General features: G+C 41.7%; 1 protein-coding gene across 3 annotated transcripts in view; it reads right to left on the minus strand.

The window, feature by feature from the left end:
• Positions 1-811: 811 nt before the first annotated feature.
• Positions 812-27,532, minus strand: part of LOC310701273 (uncharacterized protein) — a 64,679-nt gene continuing 37,958 nt past the window's right edge. Inside the window, exons 1-3 of one of the 3 annotated variants that reach the window (XM_083491925.1) lie at positions 21,018-21,437; positions 16,900-17,050; positions 812-9,419 (exon numbers count right to left, since the gene is read on the minus strand). In XM_083491925.1, coding sequence (XP_083348051.1) covers positions 7,414-9,419; positions 16,900-16,999 — 2,106 coding nt within the window. In that variant the 5' untranslated portion in view covers positions 17,000-17,050; positions 21,018-21,437 and the 3' untranslated portion in view covers positions 812-7,413. Of the gene's footprint in view, positions 9,420-16,899; positions 17,087-21,017; positions 21,438-27,532 lie in introns of those variants that run through there. The other 2 variants (XM_083491924.1, XM_083491923.1) reach the window with 2 other exon arrangements.

Consider the following 27,532-nt stretch of genomic DNA (forward strand, 5'->3'; position numbering starts at 1 on the left):
TTTCAGGGGCATTCATGCAAAAAACTTTGGAAATGACGAGTTTGGGTGAGAAAATATGTAGTGGTATAAAAGCGATTTATAATTCCCAAAAGGTCAGACTAATTATCAATGGTGAAATATCAGAAGATTTAAATATCTCTAAGGGAACAAGACAGGGCTGCCCTCTTTCTCCTCTCCTCTTTATCACACTTCTGGAAGTATATTTTAAAGCAATAAGAGAAGACCCTAGACTAGAAGGAATTAAAGTTGGACAAAGGGCCTATAAGGTCAGAGCCTTCGCAGACAATCTAATAATTCCAACAGAAAACCCTCTACAGCAGCAGTTCTCAACCTGTGGGTCCCCAGATGTTGTTGGACTACAACTCCCATCATCCCTGAGCTCTGGCCTTGCTAGCTAGGGGTGATGGGAGTTGTAGTTCAGCAACATCTGGGGACCCACAGGTTGAAAAAGGCTGCTCTGGGAAACCCAGGCAGATGGGCGGGGTACAAATAATAAATTATTGTTGTTATTATTACTATTATTATTATTATTATTATTATTATTATTGTTGTTGTTGTTGTTGTTGTATTGTAGTAATGTTGGAAAAAACAAGGCCAAGAATAAAATACAAAACTCAGACTTAAAAGAAAGGGGAGGCTTTTCCCTTCCAGATCTCAAAATTTACTATGAAGCAGCTTGTCTTACTCGGATTCGAGATTGGATTAAATTGGAGAAAGAAGAGGCAATAGAACTGGAAGGACATGACAACAGATTTGGTTGGCATGCATATTTGTGGTATGGGAAAACAAAAGTACACAAAGGACTCCACAATACAATAATAAGTTTTTAATAAAGGTATGAGGAAAATACAAAAAATTATTGGAACCCCAAACTCCATGGTGGCTATCACCCATTGAAGCACTATCACTTAACACATCAACAATGGAAGGAATATGGCCAACAGAGAATTACTAATAGAACAAGAAGGAAAGTTAAAATTGAAAGACTATGATGAGATATAGGAATATTTAGTGATGGTGATGAATATTTGTTGTAAGAAAGAAAATCAATAAAAATGATTATAATAAAAGGAGAGGAAAGGAAAAAGAAAGGCGTTTGGACAATTATCACGATTCAAAATTAATAAAGAAAAAACAAAACTCCTGGTAAAATAATTAGATATACAAGAAAAAATAAAGTTAGAAATAGACTTAAAATTACAGAGCAAAGTATTTAGGAATTTGGATAACCATGAAAACATTAATTTATAGAAAGACAATTATATTAAGGTATGGAGCAAAATTAGGAAAGACTTAGAAATCTGGAGTAAATTAAAACTCACGTTGTGGGGAAGAATTTCTACAATCAAGATGGTAGTTTTACCAAAAATGCAGTTCCTTTTTCAATCAATTCAGGTTCTTAATGGCTTAAATTGTTTTAAGGAATGGCACAGGTATTTGGCGAAATACATTTGGAAGGGGGAAAAAAAAAAAACCAGAATTAAATTTAAACTATTAACAGTAACCAAAAACAAAGGAGGGTTTGGAATGCCAGATTTTAGGATCTACTATGAAGTTGCCTGCCTGGGGGCCACCAGGTGGCGCGTTGGAAGATGGCCGACAATAACATCTCTCTGGCCCATACGAGGTAAATAAGGGGCTGCTATGGGAGGTATGCAGTCTTCCTACCCCCCCAGGAGACGGGGGGCACTGCCTTGCCAGCGGTGTTCACAATGCACCCCCTGATCCGAGAGATGGGGCTGCCGGACATTTGGCACGAGCCCTCGGTGGTGTCAGATCTTCCTGACACCGATTCCAATTAGCGCGTGCTGGTTAGCTTCAGCTCGGAATTATAATTGGAAACATACGATTGGAATGAAGCTGAAGCACATATATCAAGTAATGTTCGAGAGATAAGAGTGCTGATTAATGGATCTCTGTGACCGGGAGTGACAGATGGATAAGTAAATCTTCTGATGAATCACCACTAGGAGACTGTATGTTTGGAATGAAGGGGGGGGGGTGGAGGAAAAAACTTTTTTTTCCTTTGCACGATGTGATATTAATAACCCTTCACCCCAGATAGAAATAAGATCGTTGCATTTTTATTAATCACAAGCAGGAATTCAAGAACTGTGTGGGATGGATTATAACAGGAGAGAGGATTGGTGAACAGTGAGAAAGAGGAAAATTTTTATGACGCAATTAAAAAATGGCGTCTCGCCAAGACAGGCTTGCCGGAGAAAGAAGGACAGGGGGAGGAGAATCAGGATTATTCAAAAGAGAAGGAATGTTGGAACGCAAACTTGACCTGACAGAGCCTCCTGACTCATTTAATTTATTTGGCAAACCTGAGAAAAGTAAAGGACAGACCGAAGATTAATTTTTTTATGGAAGCGCGGAACAGAGGCTGTCCCTGAGTGATATGATCTTTGGACAGTACAAAACCCACACAAAGGATGCCTGTTTTCAATCTGCTTGTGAAAATTATCAGAGATCACAAAGAAGGAATATACGATAACAACAAGAAGAGAAAGAAAGTAATTAAAGGACTATCTGGATTGAACTGGATAGAACTGTCTAATTAAAGCAGTAATATAAGTGATGTTTGGACTCGTTCAGAGTTCTGGACTCGTGCGGAGCTTGATGTATGGGTACCCCCAACAAAATTTAAAATTTGGCTGTATAATTTGAAACTAATATGATTTGGATAATGTGATGTCATTGGCCTGTTAATAAAAATTATTTTTTTTTAAAAAAAGAGAAATTGCTTGCCTGGTCTAGCTCAAGGAATGGATGATCTTGAAGAATACTAAATTATTGGATATTGAGGGCTGGGATAATATAGTGGGGTGGCACGGCTACCCGGGTTACAATAAAGCAAAAATCCACAAGGGATTCCTAAATCACATTATTGGGAAAGCCTTATATGAAGTTTGGGAAAGGAACAAAAAAATATTAGAACCAAGAACCCGATGGTGGTTGTCACCAATGGAGGCAGAGGCAGTAAAAAGAAAAAATATGGATTCAAATTGGTTGACGTATAAAGATCTTTTAGAGGAAGTAAATAATAGATTACAAATGAAAAAAATATGAAAAAATAAGGCATACAGAAATAGGCTGGTTTCAATACCATCAATTAAATGCAATTTTTGAGGAAGACATGAATGTAAATGGATTTGATACAAAATTATCTGAAATAGACAAAAAATTGATTATAAATGATGATAAAAATTTATCCAAATGTATAAACTATTATTAAACTGGCACTTAAGAGACAAAGAGTTTAAAGATGTCATGGTCAAATGGGCACAAGATATCGGTCATTCAATTGATTTAGAAAACTGGGGAAACTTATGGAAAAGAGACATAAGATTTACAGCATGTTATACAATAAAATTATTTTTTAAAAAAATGATGTACAGATGGTATCTTAAACCCTCGAAATTGGCTAAAATGTACCAAAACACCAGTGGAAAGTGTTGGAGGTGCAAACTTAAAGAAGAGAATTTCTTCCATATGTGGTGGATGAGCCCTAAAATTAAATAATTTTGAGATACCATTAATGAAGAATTAAATAAAATGTTAAGACATATTTCCCCCCCAAAACCAGAAATGTTTTTTGGGGCCTATTAACAACAGACATCCCAAAAGAAGCCAAAAGAATATTATTGTATGCCGTAATGGCGGCCAGGATAGTAATGGCTAAAAATTGGAGAAGTAACAGAACACCAACAAAAGAAGGAAGAGTTCTTAAATTGTCAGGATATCTTGAATTGGCCAGACTTACAGGTTTAATAAGAAGTTATTCTAATGAGAAAATAAGGAGAGAGTGGGAAGTCTTTATAAATTATACGAAGAGAACCGATTTCCAGATTCATACTTGGCTTAGTTTAGAATAAAAATCTCACAGGTAATTAGAATAATTCTCCAAAAAATTAATCATTACAGACAACCAGTGATATGAAGAATAAAGAGCCACATGGAGTTAGTAAGAAGTCATTCCCCCCCTTTCTTCTTCTTTTTTGGTGTTTTTTCCCCGTTCTTTTTCCTTTTTTGGAGAGAATATAGTGTTTTGTATTTTTGATTGCATATTATGTTTAGATCCTTGTAATTTAGTTTTTGCATTTTCTTCTGTTTTCTATTGTTTGTTCATTTTATTCAATGCTTGTTTGTGTGATGTCGAAGTATAAATTAAGAAAAAAAGAGGGTCATCAAATAGTATGGCCCCCCATTTTAGTTTGAGGACTATCCCTGCCTCCGGGTCTGGTGTCATTTGGATGGACACTGGAATCAGCAAGGGAGACCCACATGACCCGAAGGTGCTGCTATGCAATGCCAGGTCAATGATTCATAAGACCACTGCCATCCATGACTTGATTGTGGATGGAGAACTTGACCTGGCATGTGTAACAGAGACTTGGTGGGATGAAGCAGGTGGACCTGTCCTTGCCACTGCTTGTCCACCAGGTTTCTCTTACGCACAGCAACCCAAGTCATGTGGGCAAGGGGGTGGGTGGTTTGCAGTGATTTGTAGGAAGTCAGTAATTTGCACCAGGCGTCCTATTGGGAAGACCCAGTTCTCTGAGCGCATATTCTTGAAGTTGGACAATAGGGGCAGTACAGGATTCCTTTTGGTGTACCGATCTCCCTGCTGCACCAAGGATTCCCTGCCCGAACTGCTTCAGGTTGTGGCAGATGTTCTCCTGGAAACATCTAGTTTGGTTATGCTGGGGGATTTTAACATTCACGCCGACACAACCTTACAAGGGGCTGATTGGGACTTTGTGGAAAGCATGGCCTCCATGGGCTGCCCCTGAATAAGTTTGGCCCAACTCAGTGTCGCGGACATGCCTTAGACTTGGTGTTCACCTCTATGGATGTTGGTGATCTGACACTAAGTAAAAGCGAAACTAAAGAAGTGCCATGGTCGGATCACTTCCTGGTGCAACTGGACTTCTCCACAACCCTTCCCCTTTGCAGGAACGTGGGACCGATTTGGATAGTCCCCCCGCCACATAATGGATCCAAATGGTTTCCAGAGAGTGGTAGAGGATGTTTTATCCCATGTTGATGGCCTTTCAGCTGATTCCCTGGTGGCCCGTTGGAATGTGGAGTTAACCAGGGCTATTGACTGTCTGGCTCTGAAGAGCCCACTCCGATTGCATGAAGCCCGGACGGCCCCATGGTTTTCCATGGATCTGAGGGCAACGAGATGGCTAGAGCGCCAGTGGCAGAAACCTCATTCTGAATCTGACCGGACACGGGTTAGAGCTCAATGTTGAGCCTACCAAATGGCGATAGCGAAGGTGAAGAAAACCTTCTTCACCCCCTCTACTGCATCTGCAGAAAACAGCAGCAGGGGACTCTCTCAGGTGGTTTGCAATTTAATGGAACCATCTGATCCAATGGGGCCTGGTACGGGCACATGATCTCCTGCAATGATTTTGCCATGTTTTTTGCAAATAAAGTCGCTCAGATTCGGAGAGGTAGACTCCCCCGTGGGAGCAGGGCGGGGGCTGGTGAGTCCTGTCTAGTCAAGTTGCGTGGGATCAATTCCAATCTGTTACCTCTGAGGATGTGGACAGGGTGTTTGGATGAGTGAAACCAACCACCTGTCTCCTTGATCCTTGCCCATCCTGACTCATAAAATCTAGCCGGGAAGGGCTGGGCGATGGGCTCCGTGGGGTGGTGAATGCTTCTCTCTGTGAGGGAGCCTTCCCAGACACACTCAAAGAGGCAGTTACAGTGGTACCTCTGGTTAAGAACGTAATTCGTTCTGGAGGTCTGTTCTTAACCTGAAGCACCACTTTAGCTAATCGGGCCTCCTGCTGCCACTGTATGATTTCTGTTCTCATGCTGAAGCAAAGTTCTTAACACGAGGTACTATTTCTGAGTTAGTGGAGTCTGTAACCTGAAGCATATGTAACCCGAGGCACCACTGTATTAAAGTGCTTCTTAAAAAAAAAATCTTTAGACCCAGCCAATACGGCCAACTATTGCCCAGTCTCAAATCTTCCATTCTTTGGCAAGGTGATTGACTGGGTGGTTGCTGAACAACTCCAGGGATGCCTGGAAGATGTGGACCATTTGGATCCCTTCCAGTTGGGATTCAGGCCTCACCATGGGACTGAAACTGACCTGGATACGATGATTTCCGGCGGGCTAGGGACAAAAGTGAGAGCTGTTTCCTAGTTCTGCTGGATCATTCAGAGGCTTTTGACACCATCGGCCATAACAACCTTTTGGACCGTCTAGAGGGGCTGGGAGCTGGAGGAACTGTTATACAGTGGTTCCACTCCTTCCTCCTGGGCCGTGTTCAGAAAGTGGTGTTGGGGGATGAGTGTTCAGACCCCTGAGCTCTCACTTGTGGGGTGCCTCAGGGTTCTGTCCTCTCCCCATGCTTTTCAACATCTACATGAAGCCGCGGGGAGAGATCAGGGGGTTTGCGCTGGGTGTTCATCAGTATGCGGATACCCAGCTCTACCTCTCTTTCAAATCAGAACCAGTGAAGATGGTGAAGGTCCTGTGTGAGTGTCTGGAGGTGGTTGGAGGATGGATGGCGACTAACATATTAAAGTTGAATCCCGACAAGGCAGATGTCCTATTTTTGTGAGACAGGAGGCAGGAAGGTGTGGAGGACTCCCTGGTCCTGAATGGGGTAACTGTGCCCCTAAAGGACCAGGTGCGCAGACTGGGAGTCATTTGGGACTTGCAGCTGTCAATGGAAGCGCAGGTCAATTCTGTTTACCAGCTCCATCTGGTACGCAAGCTGAGACCCTATCTGTCCACAGACTGTCTTGCCAGAGTAGTGCATGCTCCAGTTATCTTCCGGTTGGACTACTGCAATGCGCTCTACGTGGGGCTACCTTTGAAGGTGATCCGGAAACTGCAATTAATCCAGAATGCGGCAGCTAGACTGGTGACGGGAGGAGAGTCTCCACCCCCATTGATCTGCCTGGACATGGAGGTCCAGTACCAAGAGCCTTCTGGCAGTTCCCTCACTGTGAGAAGCGAAGTTACAGGGAACCAGGCAGAGGGCCTTATCGGTAGTGGTGCCCTCCCTGTGGAATACCTTCCCAAAAGATGTCAACGGAAAAAACAGCCACCAGACTTTAAAAGACATCTGAAGGCTGTCCTGTTTAGGGAAGCTTTTAATATCTGAAGGATATGAATATTATGAATATTAAGGTCTCCACTAACTGTATGAGTTAGTTGGTGTATTCTAAGTGCTCTACTTTTGCTGAAGCTCCTTCCACATGCCATACATTAAAATGGTTTCTTCCCCGTGTGTTAGCTGGTGTCTTATAAGGTGTCTATATGGACTGAAGCTCTTTCCACATTCAGTACATTTAAATGGTTTCTCCCATATGAGTTTGTTGATGTTTCATAAGGTGTCCATTTTGACTGAAGCTCTTTCCACATTCAATACATTTAAATGGTTTCTTCCCCCATGTGAGTTCGTTGGTGTATTCGAAGTGTTCCATTTCGACTAAAGCATTTTCCACATTCAATACATTCAAATGGTTTCTCACCTGTGTGAGTTTGTTGGTGTCTTCTAAGTGTTCCATTTCGACTGAAGCATTTTCCACATTCAATACATTCAAATGGTTTCTCCCCTGTGTGAGATTGTTGATGCCTTCTAAGATCTCCACTTCCACTGAAACTCTTTCCACATTCAATACATTTAAATGGTTTTTCCCCTGTGTGAGTTTGTTGATGTATTCTAAGGTGTCCACTTCTACTGAATCTCTTTCCACATTCAATACATTTAAATTGTTTTTCCCCTGTATGAGTTCGTTGGTGTATTCTAAGGTGTCCACTAAAACTGAAGCTCTTTCCACATTCAATACATTTAAACGGTTTCTCCCCTGTGTGAGTTCGTTGATGTATTCTAAGGTGTTCATGTTGAATGAAGCTCTTTCCACATTCAATACATTCAAATGGTTTCTCCCCTGTGTGAGTTCGTTGGTGTATTCTAAGTTTTCCATTTTGACTGAAGCACTTTCCACATTCAATACATTTAAACGGTTTCTCCCCTGTGTGAGTTCGTTGATGTATTCTAAGGTGTTCATGTTGAATGAAGCTCTTTCCACATTCAATACATTCAAATGGTTTCTCCCCTGTGTGAGTTCGTTGGTGTATTCTAAGTGTTCCATATCGACTGAAGCACTTTCCACATTCAATACATTTAAATGGTTTCTCCCCTGTGTGTGTTCGTTGATGTTTTCTAAGGTCTCCCCTTCCACAGAAGCTCTTTCCACATTCAATACATTTAAATGGTTTCTCCCCCGTGTGTGTTCGTTGATGTTTTCTAAGGTCTCCCCTTCCACTGAAGTTCTTTCCACATTCCATACATTCAAATGGTTTCTCCCCTGTGTGAGTTCGTTGATGTATTCTAAGGTGTTCATGTTTAATGAAGCTCTTTCCACATTCAATACATTTAAATGGTTTCTCCCCTGTGTGAGTTCGTTGGTGTATTCTAAGAGCTCCACTTCCACTGAAGCTCTTTCCACATTCAATACATTTAAATGGTTTTTCCCCTGTGTGAGTTCGTTGATGTATTCGAAGTGTTCCATATTGACTGAAGCACTTTCCACATTCAATACATTTAAATGGTTTCTCCCCTGTGTGTGTTCGTTGATGTTTTCTAAGGTCTCCCCATCCACAGAAGCTCTTTCCACATTCAATACATTTAAATGGTTTCTCCCCCGTGTGTGTTCGTTGATGTTTTCTAAGGTCTCCCCTTCCACTGAAGCTCTTTCCACATTCCATACATTCAAATGGTTTCTCCCCTGTGTGAGATTGTTGATGTCTTCTAAGATCTCCACTTCCACTGAAACTCTTTCCACATTCAATACATTCAAATGGTTTCTCCCCCGTGTGAGTTTGTTGGTGTCTTTTAAGGTCTCCTCTTTGACTGAAGCTCTTTCCACATTCTATACATTTAAACGGTTTCTCCCCCGTGTGAGTTCGTTGGTGTTTTCTTAGTGCTCCACTTTCACTGAAGCTATTTCCACATTCAATACATTTAAATGGTTTCTCCCCCGTGTGAGTTCGTTGGTGTATTCTAAAGTGTTCACTTCTACTGAAGCACTTTCCACAATCAATACATTTAAATGGTTTCTCCCCTGTGTGACTTCGCTGATGTCTTTTAAGGACACCTCTTTGACTGAAGCTCTTTCCACATTCAATACATTTAAATGGTTTCTCCCCCATGTGAGTTCGTTGATGTTTTCTAAGAGTTCCATTTTCCATGAAGCTCTTTCCATAGTCAGTACATTTAAATGGTTTCTCCTCTATGTGAATTCGTTGATGTGTCCTCAGTCTTCCACTGTGACTAAAGCACATCCCACATTCCAGACATTTAAACTGTTTCTTTGTTCTTCCCAATGATTTCACAGATGGCTCCATAGAATTCTGGCCATCATCTTCCTCACCTGTTTGGGAGTGGGCAAGAATCCTGTTAAGACTTTCAGGAAAGACAAGAAAGGAACTGAACACATGTCAATCCCAGTATGCACCTTCTCTTATTTTAATACTGTCTCTTTTCTCCACTGTCCTCTCTATGTTCCAAACTTTTAGGAATGCAGATGAGATAATGGCAAGAACAAGACATGATCACTCCATTCACACTTAATAAACTGCATTATTTTATAATCTATGGTGGAATTGGTGTCTTAGACACATCTCTGTATTTCTCCTTTCCCAGGGAGGAAATGATCACTGGATCGAGTAGCAATCTCTCCTATGTCTAAGAAGTAAAACTTTAGTGTTACTATGCCACATGTAACTGTAAAATTATTGCACTAGATTAGAACAGGCACCCCCAAACTTTGCCCTCCAGATGTTTTGGGACTACAATTCCCATCATCCCTGACCACTGATCCTGTTAGCTAGGGACGTTGGGAGTTGTAGTCCCAAAACATCTGGAGGGCCAAGTTGGGGGATGCCTGTATTAGAACATAAGAAGAGCCTGCTCATTTGGGCAAAGGCCCACCTAGTCCAGCATCCTGCTTTCACAGTGGCCAGCTAGATGCCTGTGGGAAACCAGCAAGCAGGATTTGAGTACAAGAGCCCTCTGCCTTCCTGTGCTTTCCAGGAACTAGTATTAAGAAGCATTATTGCCTAGGACCACGAGGGCAGAGCACAGACATCAGTCCAATCCTCTTTTTCAAGCTATCCAAGTTGTTGGCCATCACTGTCTCCTGTAGGATGGAAGTCCATAGATTAAAAAAGCAGAAATACAACCAAGAACGCTTTCGGACCACAAATCAATAATTCTTGAACTAAAAGGCGAGACGAATACTCCATTTAGAGTATTGCTCATATTTTGGGCAGTAGAATGAAAGGTGTTTTAGCAGAAAAAATTCATCACAAGCAGGCCTGTGTTCTACCAGGACATCAGATGAAGGAGAATATAAGGAATATAATTGATATTATTGAATATTTGGAACTAAGAAATGAGAAAAAAGCGGCCTTAATGTTTATAGATGTGGAAACGGCTTTTGATAATGTTTCATGGGCTTTATGAAAAAGATAAAAGGAAAAAATGAATTGTGGGGAAGCATTTCGGAGAGGAATTGATGCAATTCATTCTGACCAACAGGCCATGCTGATTGTTAATAAGGTTATAACAGAAAAGTGTAAAGTGTAAAAGGGGACAAGAGAAGGATATCTCCTATCACCATTATTATTAATTTTGGTATTAGAGGCCTTGGCGAGAGAGAAAGAGTGGAGAAATTTATTAGAGGTATAACAGTAGGTTATAAAGCATATAAATTAAAAGCTTTTACAGTTGACCTTGTAATTACGGTGAAGGATCCCAGAAATACTCCAGCAAAGGTGTTAGAAAAGATACAGGACTTCGGGCAGGCCGTAGGCTTTAAACTAAACAAGAATAAGATTACCGTATTTGCTCTATAGGACGCACCTTGTTTTAGAGGGGGAGAACAAGAGAAAAAAATTATCCCCCACTCTGCGCAGCGCCCCTTCAGCGAAGCGGCAGGAGAAACGGAGCCCCTTCCATTTCTCCTCCCTCTTAGCTAAAGGGGCGCTGTGCCTTAGCTGAAGGGGCACTTATCCTTCAGCGAAAGGAATCCAAAGCCTCCGGAGCGCAGCGGGATCACCCGCTGGGGTTCCTTTTTGACAGCTAAGAATATTAATATTTTTAAAGACAATTACGAGAATGTGTGGAAAGAAATAAAAAGAGCTTTAGAGATATAGGTAAGAATGAATTTATCATTTTGGGGAAGAATAGCAGTAATAAAAATGAATGTATTGCCAAAAATGTTATTTTTATTCCAATCAGTCCAGGCAATAGGCAACGCAGGATGCTTTGAAAAATGGCAAGAAGATATATCTAGGTTTTTCTGCAAAGGGAAGAAACCAAGGATTAAAAATAAATTATTAACAGATGTAAGAGAGGGAGGAGATTTCGCCCTGCCGGGTTTGAAACTTCATTATGAAGCATCCTGTATCTGCTAGAACCTGGAATGGATTACATTGGAAAACACAGAAACTGTACTTTAGATCTGAAAGTACATGAATTATGGATAGCATGCATATTTATGGTAGGAAAAGGATAAGGTGCATAGAGCTTTTCAGAATCATATAGGAAGAAAATCAATTTTTAGGGTATGGGAGAAGTATAAAAATTTGCTTGAGTAAAAAACACCCTGGTGGCTTTCCCCCTTGGAAGCAATATCTCTGAAAAAAATTGAATATGAGAAGTAATTGGCCAACTTATAGAGAGCTGTTAACTGAAGCTGAAAACCAACTGAAATTAAAAGATTTTGAAGAGATAAGGGAAGCTGTAACTGACTGGTTACAGTACCATCAACTAAACACTATCTTTAAGATAGACAAAAACTGTATGGCCTTTTAGTGTATTTCCTGGAATATTAATGGTTTGAACAGTAAACTGAAAAGGAACAAAGTAGAATGTACCTTAAAGAAAGGAAAATGGGATATAATATGTCTACAAGAGACCCATGTATCTAAAGATCATATTCGGGTACTAAAAAACAAGAACTTGGGTCTGGAGTTTATAGCCGTAGCGGCGGAAAAGAAAAGAGGGGTGGTAATTTATGTAAAACCAGCGTTAAGTCCACAACTAATATTTCAAGATGAGGAAGGTAGAATAGTAGGTGTAGAAATACAAATAAATCAAGAAAAGATAATAGTGGTAGGAGTGTATGCTCCAAATAATAATAAATCCAAATTTTACAGAAAATTGGAAGAGAAGCTTTGGGAATATGAGAATGGAAAGATAATTATGATGGGAGATATGAATGGAGTTATATCTATTGAAATGGATAGAACCGGGGGGGGGGGGGAATCAAACTCAGGCAGACTACCATTATCGCTCTTCCAGTTGACTGATAATCTTAATTTATTTGATACCTGGAGATTGAAGCACCCCACTGAAAAGGATATTACCTATTTTTCCCGAAAATAAAAAATCGGGAGGGAGAATAGACACAATTTGGGGCTCGAAAAAATTGACATTGAGCTTGGTAAAAGCAAAGATTCTGAATAAATCTCTCTCAGACCATAATCCCGTTACTATACACATAAGATTTAAAAAACATACGAGAGGGAGGTGGAGGATGAATGATGAGGTTTGGAGAGATGAGCAGAAGGTGATTAAAATGAGGGAATTGTTGAAGGAATTTTTCAAAATTAATGAGAGACATGGGACAGACAGGGAAATCATCTGGGATACCAGTAAAGCCTATTTGAGAGGAATTGGAATACAACAAATGGCAAGAATAAGGAAGGATAAAGCAAAGGATACTATGGAAATAAATAAACAGATAAGGGAGAAGGAAAAAGAACTGTTGAAAAATCCAAAACAAGAGAGCATAATCCAGAATATTAAAATTTTACAATCCCAATTAAACAATTTAATAAACAAAGAGGTAGAAAATAAGATTAAATGGACAAAACAAAGGTATTTTGAATCGGCAAATAAACCCGGTAAAATGTTGTCCTGGCTAACAAAGGAGAAACAAGTGGATAGGGTTATAAATAAGATTATTGAACAAGGAAAAGAAATTACAGACCTGGACCAAATAAAAATGATGCTTAGGAATTTTTATAAAAAATTATATGAGTTGGAAGACAAAGATGAGAATAAAATTAAAGAGTATGTAAGAGAAAACAAAATTCCTGAAATAGATGGCAAGGAATTAAGTAATTTAAATTCGTGCATAAGCTCAGAAGAAATAAGAGAGGTGATAAGGAAAATGGAAACTGGGAAATCACCAGGCCCAGACGGAATACCAATTACATATTATAAGAAACTAGAAGATGTAATAATCCCTAGACTTAAAAAGATCATGAATGAGATAATGGAAGAAGGGAAAATTCCTGACTCTTGGCGCGAAGTGTGGATAACCTTATTACCAAAACAAGGAATGGACCCAAATATTATAAAGAACTACAGGCCAATTTCCCTACTGAATATTGATTACAAAATTTTTGCAGGTGTGTTAGCAAATAGATTGAAATAATGTTTGAACAGAGTAATAGGCAGGGACCAGAATGGCTTCTTACTGGGGAGACAGATAAAAAATAATACAAGAATAGTGATTGATCTTCTAGAATATATTGATATGAAACCTAGCAAGAAGGTGGCAACGTTATTGGTAGATGCGGAGAAAGCCTTCGAGAGTGTGGCCTGGAATTTTCTGGTCCGCACTGTGGAAAGTTTGAAACTTGGGAACAAAATTTTGAATGGTATTAAAGCGATATATGAAAACTAGAAAGCTAAGTTAATAATTAACTTTCCAAATTGAAAGAGGCACCAGACAAGGATGCCCTCTATCCCCACTTTTGTTTATTATGACGCTGGAAACACTCCTAATAGCGATAAGAAAGGACCCAAAAATCAAGGGGATTAGTCTAGGTAATAGACAATATAAAGTTAAAGCATTTGTGGACGATGTAATGTATACAGATAACCCAGAAGAAAGTATACCAGAAGCACTAAAGAAATTGTCTGAATATGGAAGAGTATCAGGCTTTAAGTTAAATAAAGAAAAATCTAAATTATTAACGAAAAATATGGGGGTAAACGAACAGGAAGAATTGGAAAGAGTAACAGGCCTTTAAATTACCACGAAAGTTAAGTATTTAGGGATCTGGATCACAAATTAAAAAATACCAATTTGTACAAGGATAACTATGCGAAGAAGTGGAAGGAAATAAAAGGACATCTAAATAAATGGAATAAATTGAACTTGTCCTTATGGGGAAGGATATCCTTGATAAAAATGTCAATTCTACCAAAAATGTTCTTCCGTTTCCGGACGATCCCAATAATTATCAGGACAAAATGTTTTAAAGGCTGGCAAAGGGATCTTTCTAATTTTATCTGGCAAGGTAAGAAGCCAAGAGTAAGGTTTAAAGTACTGATGGAGCCTAGAGAAAGGGGCGGGTTCGCAGTCCCAAACCTCAAGCTGTATTTTGAGGCTGCATGCATGACATGGCTGAAAGATTGGATGTTACTGACAGATACTGAAATCTTAGACCTGGAGGGCTGGGACAAAGTTTTCGGGTGGCATGGCTACCTGGGTCACGATAAAATAAAAGCACATAGAGGATTCACTAATCATTTGGTGAGAAAGGCCCTATTCAAAGTCTGGGAAAGAAATAAAACAATAGTAACAGCCAAAACTCCCTGGTGGCTATCACCTATAGAGTCATTAGCCTTGCATAGAAGCAACATGAAAGATAGCTGGCTAACATATAGGGAACTCATAGAAGAGATAAAAGATTGCCCAACAGTAAAGAAATTTTAAGAATTAAAAGAGAGGGGGTGAATTGGTTAGAATATTTCCAATTAAAAACAATATTTGAGAAGGATAGTAAGCTTAATGGGTTTGATAAAAAAATCTTGTTATGGGAAAAAGAAATTTTATATAACAACCAACAGACTCTCTCAAAAATATATAAACTGTTACAAAATGGGAAAGTAGAAAGGGAGAAAAAAGGAGACGCTATTAAATAATGGGAACAAGATCAGGGCCACCCAATTGAATATAATGAATGGGAAAGACTATGGACAAAAAATATAAATTTTACAGCATGTTACTTAATAAGAGAGAACTATATGAAAATGTATCACAGGTGGTACCTGGCACCAGAAAGGCTTGCAAAAATGAATAAAACATACAATAATAAGTGAAGAAGAAGAAACCTTCTACCATATGTGGTGGACATGCCCCGAAATTGGGAAATTTCGGAGCATGATCCACAAAGAAATAAAGAAAATATTAAGAATATCATATAGTAAAAGGCCAGAGGCATTCCTTTTAGGAATTTTAAATGACAATACCCCAAAAGACAAAACTAATGATTTCTTATTATTTCTTCTTATTATTATTTTCTTATTATTATTATTATACGCAACGTCTGCAGCAAGAATCCTGGTGGCTAAGTACTGGAAAGGGAATCAGTGACCCACTAGGGGAGAGTGGCTATGTAAGCTCTCAGAATACTTAGAATTAGCCAAATTGACAGATATAATAAGACAAAAACCCAAAAGTGAAGTAAAAAAAGAATGGGAGTGCCTAAATGAATACCTCAAAAGTCAAGGTTCAAGGGCAGAAATCTGGCTGAGTCTGGAATAACCTTGTGAAGTGAAAGGATATGAAAGAAGGATTTATATCTAGATGTTAGGATAGAGTGGATAAAGAAAACAGGAAAACCGGAGGACACAATGAGAGATAAAGGAGGTGCTGTGGGATTGGTGGAAGTCAATGTCTTGTTGTTTTAGTGTTTATAATATTAACTTGTAAGAAATGGATTTGTTGTTTTGTTTTGCTTTTTTGTTTTTTGTTTTTTTAGTTTTCAAATGTTGATTTCTGTGTGTTGTGTATTTTTAGTTTTGATAGCTTTTGTGTTGTTGTTGTGTGGAAAATACTAATAAAATTCATTTAATTTTTTTTAAAAAAAGATAGACAAAAAGAAAGGTTTTAGTTATGAGACATCACAATTTCAAAAAGAACTCTTAGGAAGTAACATAAAAAATCTGTCTGAAACGTATAACTTGACCCTAGAATGGTGTACAAAGGATGAACAGGCCAAATTAGTTATGACAAAATGGGAAAGGGACTTAGGACATTAACTATGCTTCTGTTGATTCATCATTTGCAAACCCAGAAGTAGGTGTTCCTGTTTTTGAACTTTGCCTTGGAAACCGAACATGCTCCTGAGCTGCCATTTTTACTGCTGCGCAGCAAATTTAGGTCCCCTCCATTATAATTAAGGCTTTTTTCATCCCATTTGTTCCCTTGCACAGCTAATTTAAGGTTCCCCCCATGAATATTAAAGCTGTTTCTGGTTGCAGTGTTCTGAGGTGACATTTGGTGCTTTAGTGTTTTACTATTTTTTCCATTTTTGTTTGTGTGGCTTTTTCATTTTTGACTGTGACTTGTTTTTTGTTTTAATTTTAATTTTTATCATCTACAATACTGTCTTATATTATGGTACAGAACATTGATTATTGCTTTCATTTTATGGACCAATGGTCTTGTTAGATAGTAAAATTCATGTTAAATTGCTGTTGTTTTTAAAAGTCTGGACCGGATTAATCCATTTTGCATTACTTTCTATGGGAAAGCGCGCCTTGGTTTGGGAACACTTTGGTTTTGGAAGACTGCCGGAACCGATTATGTTTGATAACCAAGGTACCACTGTAACTCCTGAGATTTAAAATCCTGGAGGAAGAAAATCTGCCCCCACTACTTTATGAAAGGGATTCAAGAAACAAAGAGCTGCTTTGGAGAAGGCCTCACCCCTTCCTTCTTCCTGTCAGGAACTTCCTTCCATTTGTCTCCTCTTCATCTTTTCCTCTTTCTCCCTCCACCTTCCATCTGTCCCTGTCCCCATCTCCTCTCCCCTGGAACTCACCAGATTTCTCCAAGGGTCCTGGGAGGGAATGCTCAGAGGTTGTGGGGAGGGATGCGGGAGACAGCCTGACCAGGTCAACCGTCCATCTTCCTCCTTCCATCCTGGCCAGGGTTGCAGGTTCAGTCTCAGCTAGGTTTGCAGGTTCAGCTTCCTGAAGAGCGCAGAAGCCAGAGCAAGTTGCAGCTTCCTGGGAGGGAGGGAAGAAGAAGCAGCCAAGGGAGTCATTCTGCTGCCCCTGAAGAAGCCCCAATTGGGCACCCCCTTCCCAAGAGCCTCCACCCATTTTCGATCACCTTTGGCAATTCCTTTCATCACCTCCCTTCCTTTTTTATTTTATTTTGTTCATTCAATCTTTATTGGTTTAAAATCAACACACACACACACAAAACAAAAGCTTTTAAAAAGGAAAAGAAACAAAACAAAAAAGCACAATACATTTCTTACAAAAAGAAATAGAACCATACATCACGAATGAACAAAATTATTCCAGCCATCTACTTCCGACTTCCTTGATATAGAAGTTGGACTTGATGACTGCCGTAGCCAGTGAATATGAATTAACAGGAAACAAGGATAAAGAAATTATACAGCGACTAATTCAGGAAACTGGTTTGATTGGGCAAGTGCAAGGGCAGAGGAAGATGGAAGAGGTTGTGATCGCACCCCAAGCAACACAAATGGAGAGATCCAAAGTCCTGCAGGAGCAAAAGTTGTTGCATTGGAAGATTGAACTTGGAGTGTACTTGGAAGTGTTTGGAGTTAAAGAAGCTCTTAATTCTGGTGGGACTATGAAACATGTTGACAATTACTTTTTGGACAATCACTTTTTGGAATACAACTGAAGGGTTAATCTTCATATTAACTACACATAGTGAGTTTCTGCAAAATTTACTTCTGCAAATTGTGGTCAAGCCAGCTACCAGACAGGCTATGGGGCCATTTCCTGCCTTGCGCTTCCTGCTTCAGTAATGAAAGATAAGAATAGACACATACAAGGGGCTGCTTAGCTAGCAAAAAGGACACGTGTACGAAGGAGAGGGGAGGGACTGCTAAGCAAGCAGAAAAGGCACACGTACAGGGGTAAGACGAGGGAGTGCTTAGCAAGCAATATAGATATGCCCTAAAAGGGAATAAGTGAAAACTTGCCAGCTGATTGGGGAAGTTTTGGGGGAGGTCTGAGAGATGGGTGAATGCTTTCAGGTATAAGAAAGTTTGCTGATGTGTATTACTTTGCAGCCAGATTTCAGAAACTATATTCTGCAGGCTGTCTCTGTGCACAGATTAAACCCTTTTCTCCAAAGAAGAAACTTTCCTGGTGTTATTTTACTCTTTCTTTGGTCCTGGGGACGCGGGCAAAACGATTCCCTGGCGAAATAAGGCTTTACAACGATGATGACAGGGAGTGGGACTGTGGGGAATGGTCTGGCTTGATGAAGGAAAATGGAGATTATTACCGGTTGGAATCCCCCGGAGACCCACTCCCCAAGGAGAAAGGGAAGAAATTAAGAAAGAAACCAACAAAAGACAAGGAAGAGTGCAACTACAAACAAGAACAAGAAAATCTGCAGAAGGGGCATAGAAGAGACTTAAGGGCCTCGGATATAAGAACACCAGATTGATGGACTGGATGGAATGTATAGAAAGGACTGACATAACCCGAAACCAGGAAAAAGGGACGTTGTTCAATAACTAGGGAAAAATTTCTTCTTTTTATTTTTGGAATTAGTGTAATATTAATGAAATATCAGGGAAAATGCTGGAAAGGAACTAACTGGCTTTAGTAGAAAGGATTTAAGGAGTTATGTATAAATATGGTTTAAACTTTGAATTTTAAGGTTTTTAAGGTAAGATAATGTTAAATACATTAAGGTAAATTGAATAACAGAATATGGTAAAAGATGGAAAGGATATGTTGAATTAATTAATAAGATAGATTGTTAAGACAAATTATTTAAATAAAAATTGAGAAATATGGGAAGAATTTGCTGAAACAACGAATTAAGTTAAATACAAAAAGGGAGGTGTGAGGAGGTCCAAGAAACAAGCAAATGAAAAGATGTAATATGGGATGTGTATTCTTCCTTTTTTATTTTTATTTTTTGGTTTTTTCTTTTCTTTTTTCTGTTGTACTTTTCTGTTCTTTATTGTATTTATATATTTTTGAAACTTTGAATAAATATCATTTAAACAAAAAAACTGCTAGGTTGGCAATTTTCTTAATTACTTGCCTCTATTTTTCAATAAACTTTATCTTTCTTAAATATTGTCTGAATTCTTTGTACCTTATTCAATTATGAGTTATTTGAAACATTCTAAAGTTTTTATAAGAGGACACTGTTGTTTTAAATATTATCTATAGCTTTCTCATTCCCTTTTAAACTTTTGGGTCAATCGATTTCTTATCTTTTCCGTCATCTATGCTACTTCTATATATTGAAGGATTTTTACTTGCCACTCCTCTTCTGATGGAATTTTATCTCCTTTCTATCCCTTGGCAATCAGCATCCCCACTGCAGTTGTTGCATACAAAAAGACCCCTTCCCAAGAGCCCCCGCCCATTTTCAAACACCTTTGGCAATTTCTTTCACCTGCCTGTCCCACCTCCCTTCCTAAGGCTGGCATGGTATGCACATTAGTGGCCTAAGAGTAGATCCCATGGAACATAAGTGTTAATCTGCAAAGGACTGCTCTGAATACATGAGTGGCCCTTGCATGGAGAAGAAGGAAGCCCCTTGCTTGCATCTGGACCCCCTGGGAGAGGCGGGGGATCCGCCCACTGCTCCCTCTGTCCTCCCTGACTCCTCCTCTGTCGTTCTGCCCTACAAACACCCTTTGCTTTTGTTGCTCAGGGGAGAGAGGCAGGAAGAGCCTTCAAACCCACCCCTTTCCTCCTCTGCTGCCTTTCCTCCTCTGCTGCAGCGCCTGGTTCACTTCAGATACACACATGGTTTACTAGGATTTTGAATGAACACGTCCTCTGCCTTCCATGCGGTGGGAGTGGGGGGGGGGGTTAAAAGTGGTGAGGAACCCCCCCCCCCCAGTCCTTTTGGAAAACAGGAGCTTTGGTTAGGAGTAAACAACTTAGATGGCAAGTTCACAAGAGAAGCACTTTGGAGCACTGCTTGCTCTTACTATGTGTTTGGACCTAGAGGACAACATACACGTTTACACCACAGGGCTCCTTAAAGAGGGCGTTTCTTTAAATTCAAAGGCCATTTCTACAAAACGGAAGTCTTCTGCTGGCAGCCCTATGTAGGAAAGTTTTCGATGTTTTAAATTTTGGGGTGTTTTTGTTGGAAGCCGCCCAGAGTGGCTGAGGCAACACAGTCAGATGGGCAGGGGGCAAGTAATGAATTATTCTTATTCTTATTAGTATTATTCCCTCCTAAGCCCATCCTGTTATGCATGCTGATCAGAGACTCTGTCCCAACCTCCTCCTTGACCGCAAGAGGGCTTCCTATTTTTACAGCTATTCTTCACATTTCTATACTGCCCTTCCTCCAAAGATCACAGGGCAGCTTACAAGAGAAAAACACAGAGATGCATAACAGAGTAAGAAATAAAAACAACCCACCCACCCATAATTCAGTTGTGAAGTCCATAGATTGTTTAATGAGCCAAACCCCTGGGAGAAGAGCAATGCTATCGCCTGTTGCCTAAAGATAAGGTCCTCCTCCGAGGGGCCTTCTGCTGGGGTATAGATATTAAAATTAAAATTAATACTTTTATTAAGGCGATCCAGGCCAGCAATGCCCACCCCTCTCCCCTTGCCCGTCTCCTTCCCTGCCAGTGGCGTAGCGTGGGGGGTGCAGGGGGGGCCGGCCGCACCGGGCGCAGCATCTGGGGGTTAGGGTTAGGGGGCGCAAATCCACGGGTTAGGGGGCGCAAATTACTTGCCTTGCCCCGGGTGCTGACAACCCACGCTACGCCACTGTTCCCTGCAACTCCCTTTGCACCAGATCCCTGCAGGAGGAAGCTTCTCCCCCCCCCCCTTCAAGGCCCCCTTTAAGGAAACAGCTCCCTTCCCTCCCTTCCCTCCTCCCCGTCCCGGGGCTTCTCATCCTGGACCCCCTCGCAAAGCCCCTTCCCTCCTTCCCCGCCACTGGCTTTGCACTCACCCGAAATCCCGGGCAGCGGGGGCGGGAATGGGAGCCCCCGCGTGGGAGGCAGGGAGTGAGGGCGCTTAATTAGGAGGCTTGATTAGGAAGAAGCCCCCTCCTCCGCCTCCGCAGGATGCAGCCCCGCTTCCCGCCTCCTCCCCTCCCTCCTTTGCAAGCCCGGAGATGATCTCTGCTGGTGAAGCCGGAAGTGGAGGCAACTCAGAGGAGGAAGGAGAAGTTTCTCTCCAGGCTCAGCCTCTTGTCTGTTATTTGATAATTGGGGGAAGGAAAGCCTTGTAGCACCCAACCAATGGGGAGAGGAGGGAGGGAACGTGTGCATAGGGAATAAAAGCTCATTCTTCACTCCAGCTGGACTGTGCCTGCTTTGGAGCCCCATATTGTCCTCAATAAGGGACGCTGGTGGCGCTGTGGGTTAAACCACAGAGCCTAGGGCTTGCCAATCAGAAGGTTGGCTGTTTGAATCCCCGTGAAGGGATGAGTCCCGTTGCTCTGTCTCTCCTCCTGCCAACCTAGTAGTTGGAAAGCACATCAAACTGCAAGTAGATAAAGAGGTACCTGTTGTAGACAAAATCTGCCCTTATTCCCTTATGGGGGACACAAGAGCCGTTGTAGAGTCCTTTGCAAGTTTTCCATCAGTTGGAGAAAATAACAAGAGGCCAACCAGAGAATATTGAGAAGCAAAGCAGCTAGTAAGCCTGATCTTTATTGAACTCTTGCAACAGGTTGCTCTCCTTACATGCAGGAGGATGGAGGAGGACCGCGAACAAAGGTGTGCCTGCCCTTATATAGACCTTTTAAATTCCCTGCCCTAGAGCTCAAGACCACCCCTCCATGCATCATACCTACATCACAGAAGGGGTGTAACCCAAGACCACCCCCCACAAACATCATACCTACATCACAGAAAAGGAGGTCTACAACAGAAATTTGAATTTTGTTGTTTTTCATGCTGCCAGGTTATGTGATAATGCCTTATCTGATTGCCTTTCCTGGTAGTCTGGCCATTCCTTTGAGACGGTGATTACTCAATTCCTGAGACAATGGGAAGGTTCCCTCACCGCTCCCTCCTTGCAGAGAATATATTTGGTCAGTTTTGGAGTCAAAATGGTTTCAGGGTGGTCTTCCTGTGCTGATCCAGACACGTGGTCCACATATCTATGTATGTGATTGGTTTGTACACTTATGAACATTCATTATATATATAAGACTTTAATTTTTTTTAATACATACCACTCCAGCAGGCAGGTAAATGGCGTTTCCGTACGCTGCTCTTGTTCGCCAGAAGCGGCTTAGTCATGCTGGCCACATGACCCGGAAGCTGTACGCAGGCCCCCTCGGCCAATAAAGCGAGATGAGCGCCGCAACCACAGAGTCGTCCGCGACTGGACCTAATGGTCAGGGGTCTCTTCACCTTTACCTTACCCAGATACTTAGGAATTGGTAAGTAATTTTAATCTGGGTGGACATAGCAGACGACACAGAGATTTCTCCAAGTGGTTCTTTATAGTAAGCTGGAAGTGAACTGAACAGCAAAGAGCTCAGCCGGCCTGCTTTTATAGGCAGCCGGCTGTCAACATTGTAACAACAACCACCCAGAGTTTCCTGCCTAAATTAACTGACGTGGACCTGAGTGGAAACTATATACACAATACCTCTGGTGGCCAGGGTGAGAACTTCAATACATAACACTTAGTCCCCACTTTCAGCTCAGCAAAGAAAATTTTATACAGAAATCTCCTGGACAGAAGTCTCCCTGTTTGCATTACAGGGTCTTTTGCAGTGTCCTGTATTCTCTTCAAAGAAACACTCCAGAGACACAGGAACAGTGACAGGCAGCAGCAGCAGCAGGAGCTAGACAGATTAGCTAGGGATTTTGATCCAGAAAAGGAGCAGACGGGGAAAGGTTAAGCATAACCCCCCCCCCCGTGTCGCCCTTAGGTGTGCTCAGTCTTCACCTGCTTCATGACTCCACCTTGCATGAGAAAGAAGGAAGGAGCTCCAGGAAACAGGAAGTGGTCCTTCAACCAGCCAGGACATCTCACCATCACATACAGATCCCGTCTCCTGCTGGGGAGTCAAGAGTGGCCCTGGGATGGCAGAGAGAGGAGGGGAAGGGGCCAGGGACAGAAGGAATGGCAGGGCTCCAGATGCTCCCTTGGACCCCCCCCCCTCCCTTGACACCAAGGGGAGCTCCTCTTCTGGGGCTGAAAGCATTGGCGTGGAGGTTTGGTTTTTGTCAGGATTGCAAGGAAGGGGGGAAAGGAAACGTAAAACACACCCACCCATGGACACACTAAGAACTGAATGAAAATAGGCCTGGCTGAAGGAATAGCTACTGGAGAGCATAATGTGGGGTGTAGCTGTAATGCTCACCTGCCTCCCTGGACTGGTCTTTTCTTGGGGTCAGGGAGCTGGAGTGGTCGATCAGCATGAAGTTCCCAGGTTACCTTTCCTTCGGGTCAGCTATTCCAGCTCTTGTCTCCTCCCCATTTCTTTCTTTATGGAGGGGCAAAGGCACTTTGTATAGATGTAACTACAACCAATATCTGGTATCTTCTGGATGCACTTGTTGCAACGTGCAAAGGGTACCAGTGATCAATTAAGAAAGTTCAAGAATTGACAGACGCAGCAATTGGAGAAAAAGAAGGTGAGGTTTATTGCTGAGCAATAATTTTCCCAGTTGGAATCCTTTCCAAAAGACTGGGCCCCGAGCTCTGTCGCTCTGGGGTTATATACCTGAGTGAATACATCACAGATCATGACATAATGAGATACATTTGCAGACAACAGCGAAAATTAAGCTAATGCGCGCATCCCAGCCTTGCTCCTGACCGTACAAAGAGTTCTTCTCCCAACTTCTGCTTTTCTCAGTCTGTACGTCTGCTGACCTTTCCCCCAGATTTTATCGGTGCAGAATAGAAACTTAAGGCAAGGAGGAACTCTGACTGCTACTCCCCAACGACCATCTGTTCATTTAAGGACATTTGCGGTTAGCACCTTCCTGTTTCATGTACAGACTTAGTCTGGACGGGGGGGGGGGGAGATGTACCAGCATCTCCTGATTTATCGCTTCCCCTCTCGTAGAGAGCAAGAAAGCACTGGGACAGAGTTCATCTAAACTTTGCAGATTTAGGCAATTTGCTGTTAAGCTAAGCAGAAGCTTTCATGATTCAAACATGCTTTATAAAATCACTGTAAAACTCTCTGGTTATACGTGAATATATTGATAACTGATTAACTGGATAACTGGTTATATGGAAAGCATACGGGTAAAATTCCTCCAGAACCTGCTTCACACTGAGCTCCCCCCCCCCCCAGATAGAATAGATTCCTTCAGCATCTTGCCCCACCTCCCAGAAGGCAAGTTTTTCTGGTTAAAGTGTTTGTTTGGGACAGCATTATATTGTATGCAAAATCACCTTATTTCTCTGAAGGATAGACTCTTTATATCAGCAGTAATAAACATATTAACTGGGTTATGAATAAGTGTTTTGATACTGTCAACATGAACTTAGTCTGAGGTTTCAGACATCCCATTTCGTTCAAGAAAAGATGCAGAAAATACTTTCCCTTTTTTATTCTGGGCACTTGACTTCTCCCATCCTGCTACCATCAAGGCAAATGTTTGGGGCAGATATCCAGGGCCCCACTCATCAGAAGCAACAGGAGGAGGAGGAGGCCCCACAAACATTTTCCACATTTTGAAGTTAAATGATACAAAGCCCCCTCAAGAATCGACAGAAGCTTACCAGGGTACCTTTCCTTCTGTTCAGCTATTCAGGCTCCTCATTCCTCCCCATTTCTCTATGGAGGGTCAAAGGCTATGCACTTTGTATAGATGTAACTACAACCCCTTCATGGATCACTGCCTTGCCGTGGCAAAGGGGCTTGAATAACTCAGAGAAGCTATGAACTATGCCGAGCAGGGCATCCAAGATAGACAGGTCATAGTGGAGAGTTTTGACCAAACGTGTTCCACCTGGAGGAGAAACCGGCAAGCCACTCCAGTATCCCTGCCAAGAAAACTCCATGGACAAAGACAACAGGCATATAAAAGTTATGACACTGGAAGATGAGCCCCTCAGGTCGGAAGGTGTCCAACATGCTACTGGGGAAGAGCAGAGGACAAGTACAAGTAGATCCAGAGCTGATGAAGCAGAAGTTGGGAAAAGAACTCTTTGTACGGTCAGGAGCAAGGCTGGGATGCGCGCATTAGCTTAATTTTCACGCTCAGTTGCGGATATGCCTGGAAGCGAAAGGGAAGTCCAATGCTGTATAGAAAAATATTGCATAGGAACCTGGAATGTAAGAACCATGAACCTGGGTAAGTTGGATGTGGTCAAAAATGAGATGGCAATAATAAATATTGACATCCTGGGCATCAGTGAACTAAAATGGATGGGAAAGGGCGAATTTAGTTCGGATGACTATCATATCTACTACTGTGGGCAAGAATCCTGTAAAAGAAATGGAGTGGCCCTCATAGTCAACAAAAGAGTAGCAAAAGCCGTACTGGGTGGAAGCATCGAAATCAGATTGATTATATTCTCTGCAGCCAAAGATGGAGAAGCTCTATACAAAAACAAAACCTGGAGCTGACTGTGGCTCAGATCATCAGCTTCAAATCCCTTATGAATACACAGTGGAAGTGAGGAACAGGTTTAAGGATTTAGATTTGCTGGACAGAGTGCCTGAAGAACTATGGGTGGAGGCTTGCAACATTATACAGGAGGCAGCAACGAAAACCATCCCAATGAAAAAGAAATGCAAGAAAGCAAAGTGGCTGTCCAACGAAGCCTTACAAATAGTGGGGGAGAGAAGGCAAGCAAAATGCGAGGGAGATAGTGAAAGATACAGGAAATTGAATGCAGATTTCAAAAAAATAGCAAGGAGCGACAAGAAAGCCTTCTTAAACGAGCAATGCAAAGAAATAGAGGAAAACAACAGAATGGGGAGAACCAGAGATCTGTTCAAGAAAATTGGAGATATGAAAGGAACGTTTTATTCAAAGATTACCATAATAAAGGACAAAAGTGGAAAAGACCTAACAGAAGCAGAAGACATCAAGAAGAGGTGGCAAGAATACACAGAGGAATTATACCAGAAAGATATGGATGGCTCATACACCGCAGGTAGTGGGGTTGCTGACCTTGAGCCAGACATCCTGGAGAGTGAAGTCAAATGGGCCAAACTCTTCTTCTTCTTCTTCTTCTTCTTAGAAAGCACTGTAAATAACAAGGCCAGTGGAAGTGATGGTATTCCAGCTGAACTATTTAAAATTTTAAAAGATGATGCTGTTAAGGTGCTACAGTCAATATGCCAGCAAGTTTGGAAAACTCAGCAGTGGCCAGAGGATTGGAGAAGATCAGTCTACATCCCAATCCCAAAGAAGGGCACTGACAAAGAATGCTCCAACTACCGCACAATTGCACTCATTTCACACGCTAGCAAGGTTATGCTTAAAATTTTACAAGGTAGGCTCAAGCAGTATGTGGACCGAGAACTCCCAGAAGTGCAAGCTGGATTTAGAAGAGGCAGAGGAACCAGAGACCAAATTGCAAACATGCGCTGGATTATGGAGAAAGCTAGAGAGTTCCAGAAAGACATCTACTTCTGCTTCATTGACTATGCAAACACTTTGACTGTGTCGACCACAGAAAACTATGGCAAGTTCTTAAAGAAATGGGAGTGCCTGATCACCTCATCTGTCTCCTGAGAAATCTCTATGTGGGACAAGAAGCTACAGTTAGAACTGGATATGGAACAACTGATTGGTTCAAAAATGGGAAAGGAGTACGGCAAGGCTGTATATTGTCTTCCTGCTTATTTAACTTATATGCAGAATTCATCAGGCGAAAGGCTGGACTGGATGAATCCCAAGCCGGAATTAAGATTGCCGGAAGAAATATCAACAACCTCAGATATGCAGATGACACAACCTTGATGGCAGAAAGTGAGGAGGAATTAACTTCTTAATGAGGGTGAGAAAGGAGAGCGCAAAATATGGTCTGAAGCTCAACATCAAAAAACGAAGATCATGGCCACTGGTCCCATCACCTCCTGGCAAATAGAAGGGGAAGAAATGGAGGCAGTGAGAGATTTTACTTTCTTGGGCTCCATGATCACTGCAGATGGTGACAGCAGCAACGAAATTAAAAGACGCCTGCTTCTTGGGAGAAAAGCAATGACAAACTCTTGAGAGTCCCATGGACTGCAAGAAGATCAAACCTATCCATTCTGAAGGAAATCAGCCCTGAGTGCTCACTGGAAGGATAGATCTGGTCCTGGGGGGGGGGGAGTTACCGTGAGGCGTGGTCAAAGTCCGGTCCTGGGCCGAGGGTCTGGAGATTGTCCCCCAAGGGGGAAGCTGGGTTCAAAGCAAAAAGCCGGCCGTGGTAGGGAACTCCGGAAAGACAGGTCTGGGTGCTGGCAGAAACAGGTTTCCAACGTCGTTGCTCCCGTATCCTGGGACCAGGCTGACTGGCCTTTATCTCCTCTGAGGCCAGGGCCTG

The sequence above is a fragment of the Podarcis liolepis genome, assembly GCF_965112155.1.
Source record: "Podarcis liolepis genome assembly, chromosome: 2".
NCBI lineage: Eukaryota > Metazoa > Chordata > Lepidosauria > Squamata > Lacertidae > Podarcis > Podarcis liolepis.